At 44.4% G+C, this 16,695-nt stretch overlaps 1 protein-coding gene across 4 annotated transcripts in view; it reads left to right on the plus strand.

Moving 5' to 3' along the window:
• The window catches only part of NCOA2 (nuclear receptor coactivator 2), a 200,384-nt gene that overhangs the window by 171,143 nt on the left and 12,546 nt on the right, over positions 1 to 16,695 (plus strand). For 2 of the 4 annotated variants that reach the window (XM_045295079.1, XM_045295129.1), the window contains 4 exons: positions 8,065 to 8,230; positions 11,826 to 12,104; positions 13,613 to 13,690; positions 15,282 to 15,723. In XM_045295079.1, the coding sequence (XP_045151014.1) occupies positions 8,065 to 8,230; positions 11,826 to 12,104; positions 13,613 to 13,690; positions 15,282 to 15,723 (965 nt within the window). The remainder of the gene's footprint in view (positions 1 to 8,064; positions 8,231 to 11,825; positions 12,105 to 13,612; positions 13,691 to 15,281; positions 15,724 to 16,695) is intronic. The other 2 variants (XM_004697524.2, XM_045295157.1) reach the window with 1 other exon arrangement.

The following is a 16,695-nucleotide window of genomic DNA, read 5'->3' on the forward strand; positions in this document are numbered from 1 at the left end:
GAAGCCATGTTCAAGCAAACCAACCCTTCTTCCAGAGAAAGATACAGCTGTCTGTCTGCATAGGATTTACACTCTCAGAAACCCTAAAGAGTAATTCTGCTCTGTCCTTAGAGAGCTACCAGGAGTCAGAATCTACTTAATGGCAGAAGGTTTGGGGTTTTTTGCTTTTGTATATAATTGGGGCTTCAAAAATTTCAGTTCTCTTTTACTTCGTACTCTGTTTCTCTCTCTGCCCTTCTCTCCCCCACTCCCCGCACTGGTTAACACCTTTCAACTCAGCCTGAGATATGTTAAAGGCTTCTCTTTTTCTCTTGAACGTAGGTTCCTGGCTGGTTCATTTGTTCAGTTGACACTGTCTGCTGGGCAGGGAGTGGAGGTAGAGCAAATCCAGAAGTTCAGTAAGACTTGGAACGTGCCTTCAAAGAAGTTATCATTTTAGTTGGAAAATAAAATGTGGACACTGATAACTAATTATAAATGACCTAAGAGAAATAAACTTTGTTTCAGGTAGTCATGCCCTTAGGATATTAGAGAAGGCGTCAGTACCTTGAAAGGGTATGATTTCGAGGGGCAAACATGACAGCAAGCCAGTCCAGCCAGGGAAGCAGATGGGCAAAGTCCAGAGCGACACAGACACTGTGGGGGGTGGGGGTGGGGGGTGGGGGCACTAGTTTGGGGCCAACGTAAGGTCCGTGAAGAGCAGGATTATAAGGTCTGACTGAACGAGTAGAATAGTAATAATATAGATTATGGAGGTTCTTAAAGACCAAACTTGGAAGAATTTAAACTTTTAAGCCTTTGAAGAAATTTTTGACCTTGGAAATGGTATGTAGTGGGACTTGATTGAGTCTTTGCTTTGCTTTTTGCCAATCTTAATTGTTTTTGTTTCTTTGTAAGTCACATTTTCCATATAATTGTTTTTAAAATATTCTTTGTTCTTGCTAAGTTGTGGTTTTACTATACTATGTCTACGTGTGAGTTATTTCTTTATCCTGCTTGGTATTTGGAATATGTGTATTGTATTTTTTTAAAAAAATCTGTGGTTTCATATTACAAATTCTAGAAATATTTCAACCAGTATCTCTGTATATCTTTTCGTTCATTTTCTCCATTTTTTCTGGGACTCTTAATTAATTAGATGAGTGTTTCAGCTTCTCTTTAGATTAGGTTTTAGGTTTCATGTTTGGCTTTGTGTCCCAGTTTCCCCCTTCGTTCTGGCCTCTTTAATTCACAATCCCCTTTACTAAAGACGCCTCATTGATGTTTAACTCAGTTGTGCTTTTTGTTCCCCAGCGTTCTTTGAGTTATTTTTCGTAGTCTTATGATTTCTCACTCTGTAATCCTCTCTTCATCTGTTTAAACATCGCATTCATCCTTATTTTCTCAGAAATTGTTCTAAGTCCTGTGACCTGTTTCCCTGCACATTTTGGAGGGAGTTTATAGTGAAACTGTGTGGGGGGTGGGGTGGGGGTGGGGGACCACTCCCTTACCATGCTGCCCTCCAGAGGGGATTTGCATGTGTTTCTCCCAGAAGCAGCAGTCACTGCTCACCTGGGGCCACTCCAGCCTAGTTCCAAGTTCCTTGAACTGAATCCAGCAGACTGGGCCACTCTTGACTTTGCTGCTTTGCGGTGCAAGCCTCTCGTCTGCAGAATGAGTAAAAGTGCACATAGGGCCTCAGAGCAGGCTCAGGCTGGTGCATCCTGTTTTCCTCTTTGAGAATTCCCTACTTTCTGCAGACCTAACATTGCCATAAAAATCCCGGATTGCGTCATCATCATTATAGAAGTTCCACGGGGAACATAGAAGAAATGAGAGGGGGGCTTCTGCCGGTTTGGCTGGGTGGACAGCCAGATAGCCCAAGGCATGCAAGTTCATTGGAGCCTGGGCTGGAGGCAATGTGGAGATGAAAATGATGCAGGCACCATTTTCCTTGAAGTCAACTAATGAGGAAGCGCAGACCGTTCACCTTTACATTGACTGCTGGAGAAATCTCACGTGGAGGCTTGCGTGTGAGGAGTTGACCCAGCAGTTCAGTAGACACTTGACCACAGATTGAGCATTTTGCCCTAAAGGGATTCGTGCTCCAGTCCGTAATTATGTAATAAGTGGTCACATCCTTACATGATACGGGCACCAGGATTGCTGGAATCTCCTGCCGGGGGATATATTGCCAGGGCCCCTGCCTGGTTCTGTTCTGGTTTTCAAGCACAGGCTGCATCGTGAGGCCTCGTCTGGGCTGTGTCATGCTTTGTCCTTGTCAACAGGGCACAGGTTCAGGATTAGGGGTTATGGTGCTCATTTTTCTCTGTACCTTCAGGAAGTAATGAAGAGATCAGAAGGTTCAGTGAGTAAGAAATATACCACAGAACATGAATGTGGGCCCAACATTCGAGTATGTGAAGGGAAAGATTTTGTTACCTTCTTTTCCCAGAGGGTGGGAGGGAAGAACTGCTGGGTGAGGGTTAAAGAGAAGCAGGGTGCCGGCTGATTGTGAAAATGACCTGAACGCCTCTGACTTCCCTGTTGCCCTGTGGCAGACGTGCTCCACCTCCCTCTCTCTTGACCTCCGCTGACATGAATGGACTGTTCCCCACCGCAGTAAACACACCGAGCACACAGCTATACTCAACAATTACAGAGGCTTTTTTTAGGGAGGTAGGTTAGGACCAGGAAGCAGAAAAGATACGGTCATTGGTTCACAGCCACGCCTCTCCTCCACCAGCAGCCAAGTCTCCCTGTAGAGGGAGCCTCTCAGCCACGTGGTTCCTTGGTGTCTGCCTCCATGGGCCAGAAAGCCAGCCCATTGCTCAGCCTCATGCTGCTCCTCTGTTCTGTCTCGTGATTTCCTTGCCTCAGCCTCTGGTCTCAGCCAGGCTCTATTGCTCTGTCTTATGTGCTCTCAGATGGTTTCCAGCAGGTGCCTCTGCCACTTCAGATCTGGAGTGTGCTCTTCTGAGGGTCCTGGGATTCCTTTGATAAGAGTTGTGGTTTTGTCTTTTAGTAGATATAGAGGACACCCCCTAAGGCAACAAAGGATGTGCTGTAGTTCACACTACTAAGGTCAAGACTCAATCCTGTCTATTTGTGTAGCAGAGAACTCCCTCCAAAGAGGGATGATAGCCTCAGGCATAGAGTACACAATTACAATACATCACATAAGGAATCGTGGCTTTATGGCTCTAACTCTTTGCCATCAAGTTGATTGAGTCCTTGACCCAACAGGACCCAGTAGATCTACCCTTGTAGGTTTCCATGACTGTCAATCTTTATAGGAGTAGAAAGCCTTATAACTATCCTGTGGAGCATCTGGTGGGTTTGAACCACCAACCTTGCAGTTAGCCCATCAATGAGTTACCCACAACAACAGCAGGGCTAACAGGGTCGTATTCATTAGCTACATCTCATCCAAGTTAGGGGGATAAGTAAAGACTAGTGTTTCTCAGACCTCCCTGTGCCTATGAGCTACCTACCTCTGGGGTCTTGTTAAAACGGTGTTTCCCAATCATCAGCTGTAAAGAGACCACAGGGACAAGAGTCTGGGTTTATAAGCCCCCCCACCCCCCCAGGTGATGCCCACTGCCGCCCCTCCAGCAGGACTTGGAGTGGAAGCAAAGCAGTGGAAGAAGAGACAGGAAGAACCTCCAGCAGAAAGTGGATCTCATTGGATGAGCTGCTGAGAGATAGTCGTGTGCTCACCATCCCTGGAGTAGCTTACAGACAAGCCAGCCTTCTTTATCCCTCACCAGCATTCTTCGGGTAGTAAGTTTCTCACGGCCCTTCCACTCTCTGATTTCATGGTGCCAATGAGTGCTGTGCTATTTCTAAATATATTTGCTTAATTTTTTTAAGAGCCACCCATTTCCATGGCAACATACAGAATACAATTGCAGTAAAATAATTAAATCCAGAAGCTGATGGTTGTTTTTGTACGAAACGTCAAGGCTAGTTTCTAGGGAAAACTCAGGCTAAAGTTAGGACTTTCACTGTTGGCCAAACAGATGAAAGTTCTGTGAAGACAAAACTGGAAGGCTTCCAGAGGTATGCAGCCCAATTACAGAGCGAGCCGCTTGGCTTGCAAAGCAGGTCTGACTCAGCACTGCCCCTCCTGTTGCTGCTTCTGTCGCATCTGACAGCTTTCTGTGTGTAAGAACTGTGACCACAACAGCTTGTCACCACTTTGTAAAGTCATTTTAGTGTTTTAGCCACTTCTCTCACTTATTTCGTCTTACATAATACCGTGGGAAGGAATTTATAGCCAGCTTTATGGTAACCTTCTTGTCAAAGCAATTCAAAACGGATGAATAACAAAATCCCACTATGCTTTTCTTTTTAAAATAAAAGGAAAATAGTGCTGTTTCTTTTTTTTACAGTCTGGAGTTTATATTCTTACTGTATCTTTATTTAGAAGCAAGTGTTTTAATTTTACAGACCCAGCAGTAGTTTATATATACACTATAAAAGCACAGTAACTTAGGCCTTATGTCTATAAGGTATGTGCCTACTCATAAATGTATAGCTCAATTTCCATCTTCTGTAGTATCATTTTGTGTTGTGTCCCCCTCCCTCCCACAGCCCTCCCATTCACCTGGTATATGAAATAGATAATTAAAATACAGCTCAGATGTTTATAAACCCAAACTTACTGCCATTGAGTCAGTGGTGATCATTACGACCCACCGTGGGTTTCTGAGACTGTAACTGTTTAAGGAAGTAGAAAGCCCAGTCTTTCTCCTGTGGAGCTGCTGGTGGTTTCAAACCGCCAACGACAAGGGTCGAAGCCCAACCACTACACCAGTAACCACTACATCACCAGGTTTCTATTCATGATGGATCCATTGTTAATGCCTTTTCTGGTTACTTACTCGTTTGCGCCAGCCTGGGGCCTGTGTGCAGATGTTTTTTAAAAGGCGGCAAAATACCAAACAGTTGCTGTCAAGTATTCCAATTTGAGAAGACCCCATTTATGTCAGAGTTAAAGGATGTTTGATTTTCCAGAAGTAGATCCCCAGGCCTTTATTTCAAGGCACCTCTAACATCCAGCCGTTCACTTGAGTGGGATGGCTGTTGGCACCAGCCCAGATCTCCCTGGATACATTCTACTGTTGTTTTTAGTTGCCCTTGAGTCAGCTCTGACTCATGATGACTCTACATGCAACAGAACAAATGTTGCTCTTCATGAGTGCTGTGTGTGTGTGTCCACTGCGTCTCGCTGAGTGTTATTGTGGTCCTCTGCCTCATTGAGTCTTCCCTTCATTGTTGCTGACTGCCAACCATGATGCCCTTTTCTAATGGTGGCTCTCCTCATCATGTGGCCAAAATTAGGAATCCAAAGCCTTGCCATCGTCCCTTCTAACTGGCTACAGTAGGAAACTCCTGTAGAAGACGTGTGCTGGGTGTATGTTCAAGGACTGGGTCCACCAAGAAAGAGGGCGTGCGTGACTCCTGTTCTGACTGGACACAGTTTTACGCAGGCACTGATAACACCAGGGTCAGTATCACTTCAGCATAGCATGGGGCAAGTGGTGCTTGAGCTGAGGGAGACTGTGTGGCTGTGGAGGAGGTTGGCTGGCCATGATGGAGCTGTACCACCTTGCTAGTGGCAAGTTCAGAGAGTGTGGGTTTTGTCAGATGGAGACTACCAGCCTTGGATGGAGGTACATAGGCGGGCCCTTCTGAGGAAACCAACAAAAATGGAAGGTGGCGGAATGAAGCTTAAAAAAAAGAAAACTCACCCATGCTGCATTTACTACCACACATTCTTGGGGAGTGAGGGCTTGGGAAGAGAATTGAGGTACCAGCCATCCTTGGCTGACTAGAACTCTGATGAAATCCTTCACCTCATCCAGATGGTCACCCCTCTTGGGGAATTTCTCCTCCCTTGACTTCCGTGACATGCAGCTGTGTGGTTTTCACCTGCTGCTGCTGCTGCTGCCGCTGCCGTCCTGTGTCTAAGAAGCCCCAGCTCCGAGGGTCGGAGTGTTAGTGGAGCTTGGGACGGAACTGGTGGGCCGCACACAACATGCTAGCTTAGTGATTGTAGTTGTGCAGCCTGGTCGAGAGGCCTTGGCAGCTAAGGGAAGGCAGGCTTGGAGCAGGTGACATCCGGGAAGGAACCTTCATTGAGAGAGTAAGCTAAAGGGAGAGATTTGCTTTCACAGTAACTAGGGAGAAATGGAAAGTCCAGCTTGCTTTTTAATGTACTATAACTATTTGAAATTCGTTGTTTGTTTTAATTATTCAGCATTTCCTTATTTTAGGATTCTAGACCAAAGTAACATATCAGGCTGTCAGGGGTGAGGGTAGAGGGACATACACTGAACGGGGTGAGATGATTTCGTAACTTGATGAACTTAACACTAGTTTGAAGGAGGTGTAACGTACCTGTAACCTTTGTGCAGAGCATCATATAGTAACTCTAAGAATGCAAAATAGGTAAAATACAGCCTTTTGTTTTTGTTTTCTTTTAGTATTAAGGGAACTCACAAATTATATTTTTTAAACTCCCCCAGTTCATCAACTAACTTAAATTATTCAGGTTTCATAGACTGTAGAGTTTGGAACTTAGTGTTAGAATTTTATTGCTCATTACCATAAAACATCAAACAGAGTTTGTCTCCTCAGGACTCTCCATTTCTGACGTGTGTAACTCAGGAAGGTGAGCTGCCACGCTTCTTAAGGGGCTTCAGTAATGATACAAATCCTGCTGGTACTTGACTCTGACATTGACAAGTGTCCAACCAAATTCAGTCTAGTTGTTTCTGAGCTGAAAATAAAAAACCACGTAGCAGAGCTTTGTTGTTGATAGTTATTTAGTTTCTCCTTGCTGCGGCACCATCGCCCGGTAGAATGTCCATCATGCCCAATGCTATCTATAGTTTGCTGTACTCCACACAGCCAGTGCATTTGCAGTCATTCCATCAAACACGGGTGAACATTTTTTCCCTAATTTCAGCAGGAATCCTACCTAAACAATGAGAACTCTCATCCCACATTCTCTTCTGAATCCAACCTGAATTTTTGTCAAATGTGTGTATGTTTTGGTCTCATTATTATGTACATCTAGTGTAGCGGTTCTCAACCTGTGGGTCGTGACCCCTTTGGGGGTTGAATCACCCATTCACAGGGGTCCCCCAATTCATAACAGTAGCAAAATTACAGTGATGAAGTAGCAGCAAAAATAATTTTATGGTTGGGGGGCGGGGCACCACAACATGAGGTGCTGTATTAAAGGGCTGTGGCATTAGGGAGGTTGAGAACCACTGGTCTAGTGTATTCTAAATCCTAATGGCCTTGTGTCAAGAGAACAAAACACTACTCGATCCTGCCCCACCCTTACCGACCTGGCTGTGTTTCAGCCCGTGTTGTAGCTCCTGTGTCAGTTCATCTTATTGAGGATCTTCTGCTTTTTCTTTTGTGTGTGTGACTCTCAGCCTTAGCAAATATGACATCCTTCTGTAGGGATAGGTCTCCTGATATCATGCCCAAAGTACTTATGAACTTTCACCATCCGTGCGTTTAAGTAACCAATCTGGCGGTACGTCTTTAAAGCAAATGTTTATGTTTTGGTCATCCATGGTATATTTAATATTCATCACCAAAATCATAATTCAAAGACATCAGTTATCCTCATTCATCCTTAGTCATTGCCCCAGCTTTTGCATGAATATGAGACAAATAAAACTGTCCCACGTGTTGAGGGAGGTAGTGTAGTATTGTGTAAGGGAATGAGCCGGAGGCACTGGAAGCAGATTTGCATGGAAATCTCAACCTCTCAGTGTTTACCTTGTGCTCCTTAAAAAGCAGGGTAACCTTTGTAAGCCTCACCTTTGCTATCTCTAAATTGAAGGTAATGAAAATCATGTTGGGTACCAAGATTTGTGTCCTGCCTGCCTTTGGCGCTGGGTGAATTGCCATCTATTGTTGTAGATTGTCATTTGGTTTCCCAGTTGGGCTGGTACAGTAGTTTACACCGGACCCTGGAAGTCAAGTGGGGAAGAAAAAAAAGGTCTAAAACCATTTCTCCCTGTTCATAGGACTAAAACGATGTTTATGTCTTTGCAGGCAGCCATTTGGGAGCTCTCCTGATGACTTGCTGTGTCCACATCCTGCATCTGAGTCTCCGAGTGACGAGGGGACGCTCCTAGATCAGCTGTATTTGGCTCTGCGGAACTTTGACGGCCTGGAAGAGATTGACAGAGCTTTGGGAATACCCGAGCTGGTCAGCCAGGTGGGTGGAGAGGAACCAATTGGGCCCAGGCTCTCTGTGGGGCACAAATGGTCCATTTTCCTTGGTTAACAGATAATCCACAGTCTGCCTCTTAGAATACTTTTTTCCCTTATTATAAACTGCCTCATTTTGCCACTATTTTTTAAACTTTTTGCCCAGGAATGGAAAATACTGAGCATGTGATTTGGGTCGTTGGGCTGGAAGTCAGAAACTCCAGTCCTTACTCCCAGAAAACGTGTAACGAGACCGGCACATTTTGATTCTGGTGGTCGAGAACTCACCAGCAGCTACCGGACTCTTCTGTAGCCTGGGGTCTTTGTGCTGGCCTTGTCATCATGGGCTAGTTGTGCCCAGAAAATCTTTTCTACATAGCCTGACAGGTTATCTCAGAGGGAGCAGTGGTAAAAGTTAATGATTTGCCTTTGTGTGAATTTAGTTCACAATAATTATCTGCAGTATTTAAGCACAGTGGAATATAAAGAAGTAACCTTAGCATGCTTGTTTTCCTACAGCAGTCATATCATAAATAGCTTCACATAGTCTCGTACAATAGCATAGTGCTCTCTGAATCTTGCCAGTCCTTTATTATATTCTATAAAATATAAATGAGTTTGTGTGAAGCAGGACATCCCAGTTTACTGTACAAGAGAAATGGGGGGCAGGGGGATGACTTGACCTTCCCTGTTTTTTTTAACTGTTCTCCTTGCGTTACCTGGTGTGAAATGCCCTGTTACCAAAAAGTACCTTCTGAGATCTACTTCTTGGACGTAGGACGAGTCTTCAGGGTCTGAGCGAGTGTGTGCAGAGTCGGTGGGGATTTCTCCGAAGGATTGAAATAGCCTTGTTACACTTCCCACAGTCGCACACACACGTGGCAGTGGAGGGAAGAAGTGGCTGAGGTGACAGATTGTCACCTGAAATAAATCAAGAGAGGAAAATAGAGCTTAAATCTCTCTTGTGGCTGATTCACTTTGCTTTTAGTGCTGGAGTTAACATTCAGTATTATTTTCCTTTGGTTGCTAAATCAGTTTATAAGATTGTTTTTATCAAAACTAGCATCATTTTGTCATTTCATATTTTCAGTCCCCTTTTTTCACTTATTTGTATTATTTTCACTTGGATTCATCAAAACCATCAATATCGTATCATTCTTTTAAATCATCAAAATATGATTACTAGGTAGAATCAGAGGAAGTGAACTTTGTGTGTTCTTATTGTAATTACATGAGGGTAAGTCAAAAAATATTGCTATTAAAGGTTCCAGCTAACACATGCATGAGTTTATTCCAAACAACACGAGTTTAAGAATGTCCTTGCCGTCAGTGGATTGCTGCAGACAAGTTCGTTCAGTAATACACTTGTCTTGGTCTCATTAGGGTGCCTTTGAGGGAACGAGGGTACTATTAAGGTCTTAACAAAACGACAGCTTCCCAAGTCATCGAAGCTTGGCAACGCATGTACAGGAGTGCTGCCCCGCATAAGAGGGCCCTTTGTAGATGAGCTAAGAGAGAGGGAAGGCTTAGCTGACAAAGGAAACTTACTGAACTTCAGAAACTGGTGGGAGGAGAGACTGTGGAGTTACCAGTGGTGCTCACTACCACAGTTGAGATCTCACATGGTTCCGAATTTTCATTTCCGTGAACACTTTGGCCTCAGCAAGCCTTCGGCTAGATGAATACCAAAAGTGCACGCAAAAATGAGCTAGCTCAGAGGCCAGTCTTTCCATTCGTCTTTTGTGCACAATTGGAGCTGGCGAAGACAATTTTACGGAACAAGTTACAACTGGGGACAAGTCTTGGATTGACAACCGCAATCCAGAGGGAAGTCCACTCAAAACACCGGCTTCCAAAGTGATGTGCTGGGCCGAACCGCTTAGTTCAAGACAGCCAGTTTGGCGCAGAGGTCCTGGTGACTGGTGTTTGGAATTCCAAAGGGTTCAACTTAAGAAAAGTTCTCCAAAGCCACAGGGAAGCCTAGGGACTTACCAGGGAAAGGGTTGGGGTTTGGTTTTTTTTTAGTTAAAAACTGCATTGTTGAGAAAAGAGTCAATAAAGTAGCATTGAGGATTTTTTTCTCATCACAACAGTGTGCCAACTTATTTTTCGAGGGTAGCAAGAATTTCACTGGGAAGCGTTGCCTCATCAACTTCACAGCTCTGACCTTGCCCCTTCAGACTTCTTTGTGTTCCCCAAACTCAAAAGAAAATGGAAAAGAACATAATTATATCATTTGAATCCCTCAAGAGTGCCAAAACTGCCTTTGTGCGGTGGTGGAGATGGAAGGGCTCCGAGTTCTTTTCGGGGAGGGGTTAGAGAGATGCAGCCCCCACCTTCAGAAGTACATCGACCTACACAGAGGATGATGCCCACACACAATAGCTTCATATTTTGACGTTGTTCAATAACGGTTTCTCTGACTTTATAGCGATAACTTTTTTGACTTACCCTTGTATATATGCAGAATTGATTTTTCCTCTCTGCTAGAGATTTGTAAATATTTAAAATTCTTTTGTAGTTTTGTATGTATTGGCAGCAGCAATTCAACAAAAGACCGTTTCCCCTGCCTAAGCTGCAGCTACGTTTTAGCAACATCACAGGTGCCTGCTCTAATACACGGAGACTGGTTTGACCCAGGAAATTGCCAGACTAAAAATTCATTGAGGGTTTTTATTACTGCTGGGGTCCTCCCTCCGTACATCAGGAGAGGAGGAGGAGGGGGAAGACAAGAGTCACCCTAAATAAGTCTTTTCTCGAACTCTGCTACTAGACATTTAAGTCCATCTGGTCTGAAGCACTGCTCTTGTAGGAGTTCTGAGCTTTCTACACCTCTCCCACACTGACCCAGAAAGATAAGCTAGTCCTGAGAAAGGAAGAGTAACAAAAAGATTGTTTCCTCCCACAGATAACACATCCCATGTAAATAGCACAAACACATATAGTCCTCATCGTGCACATAACAAGATAACACACGGGGAAGCCGCACAGTGTGCAGAAACCATGTGACACACTCGCGTGATTTATATAAGGATGCAGTCAGTATGTCCAGTAGGCAGTAAGAGGATGGTGGTAAAATGTGGGGCGTTCTGGTGGCAACAGATACTGGTGTCCCCCACTATGGAAGCGTTAGGTTCCTGGGTTGGAACGCAGTGCTTACTAGCTGCATGGCTTTGTTGCAGCCTGCTTCATGCCGCAAACTGTTCCAGGGAATTGTCCCTTTAAAATGATTTACACAAGGAAAGAATAACCAATCCAGATCCTTAACCTTAGCTGGGGGATATTTGCTGCTTAAAGTTTGGAGCCATTCTCTGATTGGTAGAGGGAGTAAGAGGCAGTGGGGTGAATACTCATGGCCCATGTCTCCCCCTCCCCTGGAAGCAGTGTTTGTGGGTGTCCACTCTGCTACCTCTGTTGTGTAAGGTGGCTCTGTGAAACCGAGAAGTATTTTCTCGAGAGACAAGTGGGAGCCGCCTGCGGGCCCTTTGTAGTAAGTAATAATTAGCCAGCTGCGTATACATGATGGGAGTGAAAGCAGCCTGGTCTTCACATTGCTGTTTCTCATGGCCTCATCCGTGTGTTCTCTGGGGCTTTTTCTTTAGAGCCAAGCTGTAGATCCAGAGCAGTTCCCAAGTCAGGAGTCCAACCTCATGATGGAGCAGAAGGCCTCTGTTTTCCCACCACAGTATGCGTCTCAGTCACAAATGGCCCCCAGTAGCTATACCCCCATGCAAGATCCAAACTTTCACACCATGGGACAGCGACCGAGTTACGCCGCACTCCGAATGCAGCCTCGACCAGGCCTGCGCCCCACTGGCCTCGTGCAGAACCAGCCAAATCAGCTGAGGCTTCAGCTGCAGCACCGCCTCCAGGCACAGCAGGTGAGTGCCCCCAGAGGTCCCTGGGAGAGCTGGGGGACAGCCAGTGATGAGCCATGTGACATTCCAGGGGCTGTCTCATCGCGCCCTTCGCCCTTCTCCGAGGGTGGAAACATGTCCAAGGTGATCCTGTCATTTTCATACTCCTTTCACCTTCGCTTCTTTTCTTTCTTTCCCACTGACTCACTCCACTGTAGCGCATCTGTCCTTTTATTCTGTCTTTCTTCTGGTTACTCAAATCCTGATCTCTCTGGGCATGTTTAAAATGGGACTTTGTGTGGATGTAGGTCAATATGTGTACATTTAAAGAGCCTAGCATTATGAAAGGGGAGTGCGGAGTGGAGACCCACAGCCCATCTGTCGACAATTGGACACCCCTTAGAGTAAGGTGACCAGATTTAACATTGGTAAAGTGGGACAAAAGCGGGACACCGTTGATAAAACTCATATCCTGGCGAAATAGCCACATGGCAGCCGAAAACCGTCTACCCTAGCTTGTCGTGTATTCTTTCCAAAAATCAGGACTTTTTTAAAACATCGCGGGACGCAGGAAAAATTGTTAAAAATCGGGACTGTCCCACCCGCCAAAAGTGGGACGTCTGGTCACCTTACCTTAGAGAAGGGTCACAAGGAAGAGAGGAGCCAGTCAGGGTGCAGTATAGCACCAATGAAACATACAGCTTTCCTCTGGTTCTTTAATGCTTCTTTACCCCCCCCCCACTATCATGACCCCAATTCTACCTTACAAATCTGGCTAGACCAGAGCATTTACACTGGTACAGATCAGAGCTGGAAACACAGGGAATTCAGGACAAATAAACTCCTCAGGAACAATGAGAGTAGCTATACCAGGAGAGTAAGGGGAAGGTGGGAGGAGAAAGGGGGAACCGATCACAATGATCTAGCTATAACCCTTCCCAGGGGAATGGACAACAGAAAAGTGGGTGAAGGGAGACATCGGACAGTGTAAGACATGATAAAATAATAGCAATTTTTAAATTGTCAAGGGTTCATGAGGGAGGGAGAAAAATGAGCTGATACCAAGAACTCAAGTAGAAAGAAAATGTTTTGCAAATGATGATGGCAACAAATGTACAAATGTGCTTCACACAATGGATGGATGTATGGATTGTGATAGCTGTATGAGCCCCCAATAAAATGAATTTTTAAAAATTAAAATAATGAGCCTAGTGTTGCCTGGTCCAGAATGTGCGTATGGAAAATTGCTGCCGTGACTGCTGTTTGCTGGCATCTGCCGTCACTGTTAGCTGAGGGTGGCAGGGAGAGGCTGCCACGTGGAATCGTGCTTAGCTCAGAGAGAGGTGTTCCCATTCCACAGTCGAAAAATAACTTGTCAGTTATAAGCTGATAACTAGCATTAAGTGAGAATTCACGTAAAATGAATATCCAACAATATGCAGAGTAGAGACTTAAGGAAGGCACTTGGGTAAAGTGATTTGCAATAAAATCTATTAAAATGTATATATTGATTCCTATGTGTATGTATTTAGAATCGCCAGCCCATTATGAATCAGATCAACAATGTTTCGAATGTGAACATGACTCTGAGGCCCGGAGTGCCAACACAGGTAAGGGAGTTGATGCTGGGCAGTCCCCGCTTCTAAGCTCTGTCTGGTGTACCCATTTCACCTCTCCTCTGTTCTCATCCTGCTCGCTCTCCTGAGTACAGTAACGGATCCACCCAAAAGATTTGGACCAGCCTCCTGGGCCTATAACACCACTCAATGATCCATCTAGCCCTTCTCTTTCGGCATTCCCTTTTAAACTCTACCATTCATCGCCAGGTACAGTCCCTTCTGGTTAGAATCCTGTTAGTCAAAACAGTTGTGTTTTGTAATACTGTTGCAAACACTAAATTGCCTAATACAGAAACCATACCTCCTAAGGAAATACAGAACAGGCTCCCTCGGGCCTCTGGTCAAAACATTGTTGTCAGCTGATCCACACACAACCTTGTTTCATGTGCTTCTGTGACCCCTGATTTTGCTTATTTTGTTCATTAATATCGAACTCACACAGGAAGCAAAATCCATCTCCTCAAGGCAAAGCTCAGGCTTCTAGCGCTTGGGAACATAAGCAAAATTCCCAACATACAGCACAGAAATGTGTAAGGCAGGGCCTCGCCGTTGGAAACACACATGTTGGGCAGCTCACGTTGTACTGCTCTGCGCATGGTTGGGGAACCAGGGTTCAGAACAAAGGCTCCAGCCAACCCAAACTGACTCTCGGCACAAGTAGGAGGGAAAGGAAAATAAGCCTGAAACCAGGGAATGATAGGCATCTTGGGAAATCTGCTAAACACGTTGCTGAGCTAGAGATTGAATTGCCTTTTGTCAGACGAAGCTCATCCTGAAGTCACCAGGCCATTGGGATAAGCACCTGTGATTCAAACTTCCTTGACTAGAGGAAAAAATGAATTTCTCATGTCTTTATGTCTGGAGGTAGGTTTAGCACTGGAACCACACACTGGTTAAGGTTAAGCTTCTACCACCCCTGGGCAGTGGGGGCCTGTCTCCTTTCTTGGGTTTCATGCCTGGGTGTAAGATTGGCAAGAGACCAAGGTCTTGGTTAGCTTTGCACAGACTTAAACGTGCATCACACAGAGGCAGAAAGAGACTTAGAGTCACAAGCTTTCTAAAATAAGTGCTCTCAGAAAAGTGGCAAGTAGAAGGGGGCTCTTTTGTTTTTCCTTTCTCCCCGCCACCGCCACCCCCAACTTTAGAGAACCCAGCCTTTCCCTCTTGTTGATTTCTTTTTGGGTTCTTACCAAACCATCTCGCCTATCTCTGATCAGCCTATCCCTTGAATGAGACCCTACACTGCCATTTTCAAGACCTCTGTTACAGAGTCTTGATACAACTGATGTTATTTAGAAGTTCTTTAAGTAACTGTCCTCTTAAAATCAGTCCACCATACCTTGATATAAACTATGTGAACTGTAATCAGGTTTCAAATAGTCATCTGATTGGTTATCCACATAGAACTCTTCACACTTAAGTACAGGTCGTACTTAAGACCACTGGGGATTCCACTCTGAGATGTTCTTTCCTCACAAGTTGCCATGAGGCGGGAGCTTTGGTTATTCTGTCTATGATACAGTTTTTGTGTCAATCTGGATCTGTCCCCAACATTTTCCTCCATGTGTTGCTCTGATTTCAGGGACCTATTAATGCACAGATGTTGGCCCAGAGACAGAGAGAAATCCTAAACCAGCATCTCCGCCAGAGACAAATACATCAGCAACAGCAAGTTCAGCAACGAACTTTGATGATGAGAGGACAAGGGTTGAACATGACTCCGAGCATGGTGGCTTCTGGTGGTATACCAGCAACTATGAGCAACCCCCGGATCCCCCAGGCAAATGCACAGCAGTTCCCATTTCCTCCAAACTACGGTACTGGACTTCCATCCCCACCACCCTTCACCAGTCCTTTCTCCCCGGTGTCCCCCAGTCCCGGGTCACAGCTCCTCTCTCACAGCTCTGTGCATGGCTCCCAGATGACTCTGGCTAACCAGGGGATGATAGGCAACCCGGGAGGACAGTTGGGGCCTGTCAGGAGTCCCCAAATCCAGCACAGTACCTTCCAGTCTCTCAGCTCAGGTACCACCTTTTCTCTGGGTGTAGATCTTACGTTAAGAATGACCGAAGTAAGTGTGCGTGTGTGCAGTGTATCTGTCTGCCGTGGGTCTGAGTGTGTATGAATAGATGTGCTAATGTCCATTTTGGTTCACACGGACATATTTATTTATATTTGTATTTGAAGCTCTGAGTCTGACTGAAACAAATCAATAAATACATACAAAATGCTGAAAGATATATAGAAATGTAATAACTATAAACATTTTGCAGCTTTAAAAACATAAAACCTTAAGGATTATACCAAATCTTTAATGACTAGATAATTCTTGAAAAGTGCTATCTATATACCTCATTGATTTCTTCATAATGATTTGTTGTTTATTGTCAGTCTTCAAAGCTAAGTACCAAGTATGTTAATGTCATAAATTCTAAAATGTGTAGTGCTTGTCAGTTAATACTTGCTGATAAAAATGCCGGTGTTAACATTAATATTCAAAATTACTCTCCCTGTCTTATGCCAGAATTATCGATAATTAACTCTAAAATCTTCATGTTGACTAAATGCAAGATTGCAATTGCTTTAAAAAAAACAGAAGTATCATTTGTAGTTTGCTTTCTATGTGATCCGAAGTTAGCTTTTATAGTTTAACTATTAATTAAATGTGCATGCTTTACTAATTATGCCCCAAAAATGATGAGCTTAATGTCATCCCTGAAATTTTCTTTTTTTTTTTCCTCGAATCCCTGAACTTTTCTAAGGAAATTTTCCCCCTTGACTTTCCAACTCCTGTCATTTATTTTCCCTTCTAGTTAGAGAAATCTGATAACACTCATTTTTTTCTTTTTCGCATAAATGACATTCCATGTTTTTACCCCCCACCCCCACAATTTCATATGTTTTTAACGTCTATTGTCTTCTTGCTAATCTGGATAATTCTGTCATACCACAGAGCTCTTTATGGAACAAAATAAGCTAATCAAGAATGCAGTTAT

This window comes from Echinops telfairi, unplaced genomic scaffold, assembly GCF_000313985.2.
Source record: "Echinops telfairi isolate 266 unplaced genomic scaffold, ASM31398v2 ScPeMD7_1;HRSCAF=3_0, whole genome shotgun sequence".
NCBI classification, from domain to species: Eukaryota; Metazoa; Chordata; class Mammalia; order Afrosoricida; family Tenrecidae; genus Echinops; species Echinops telfairi.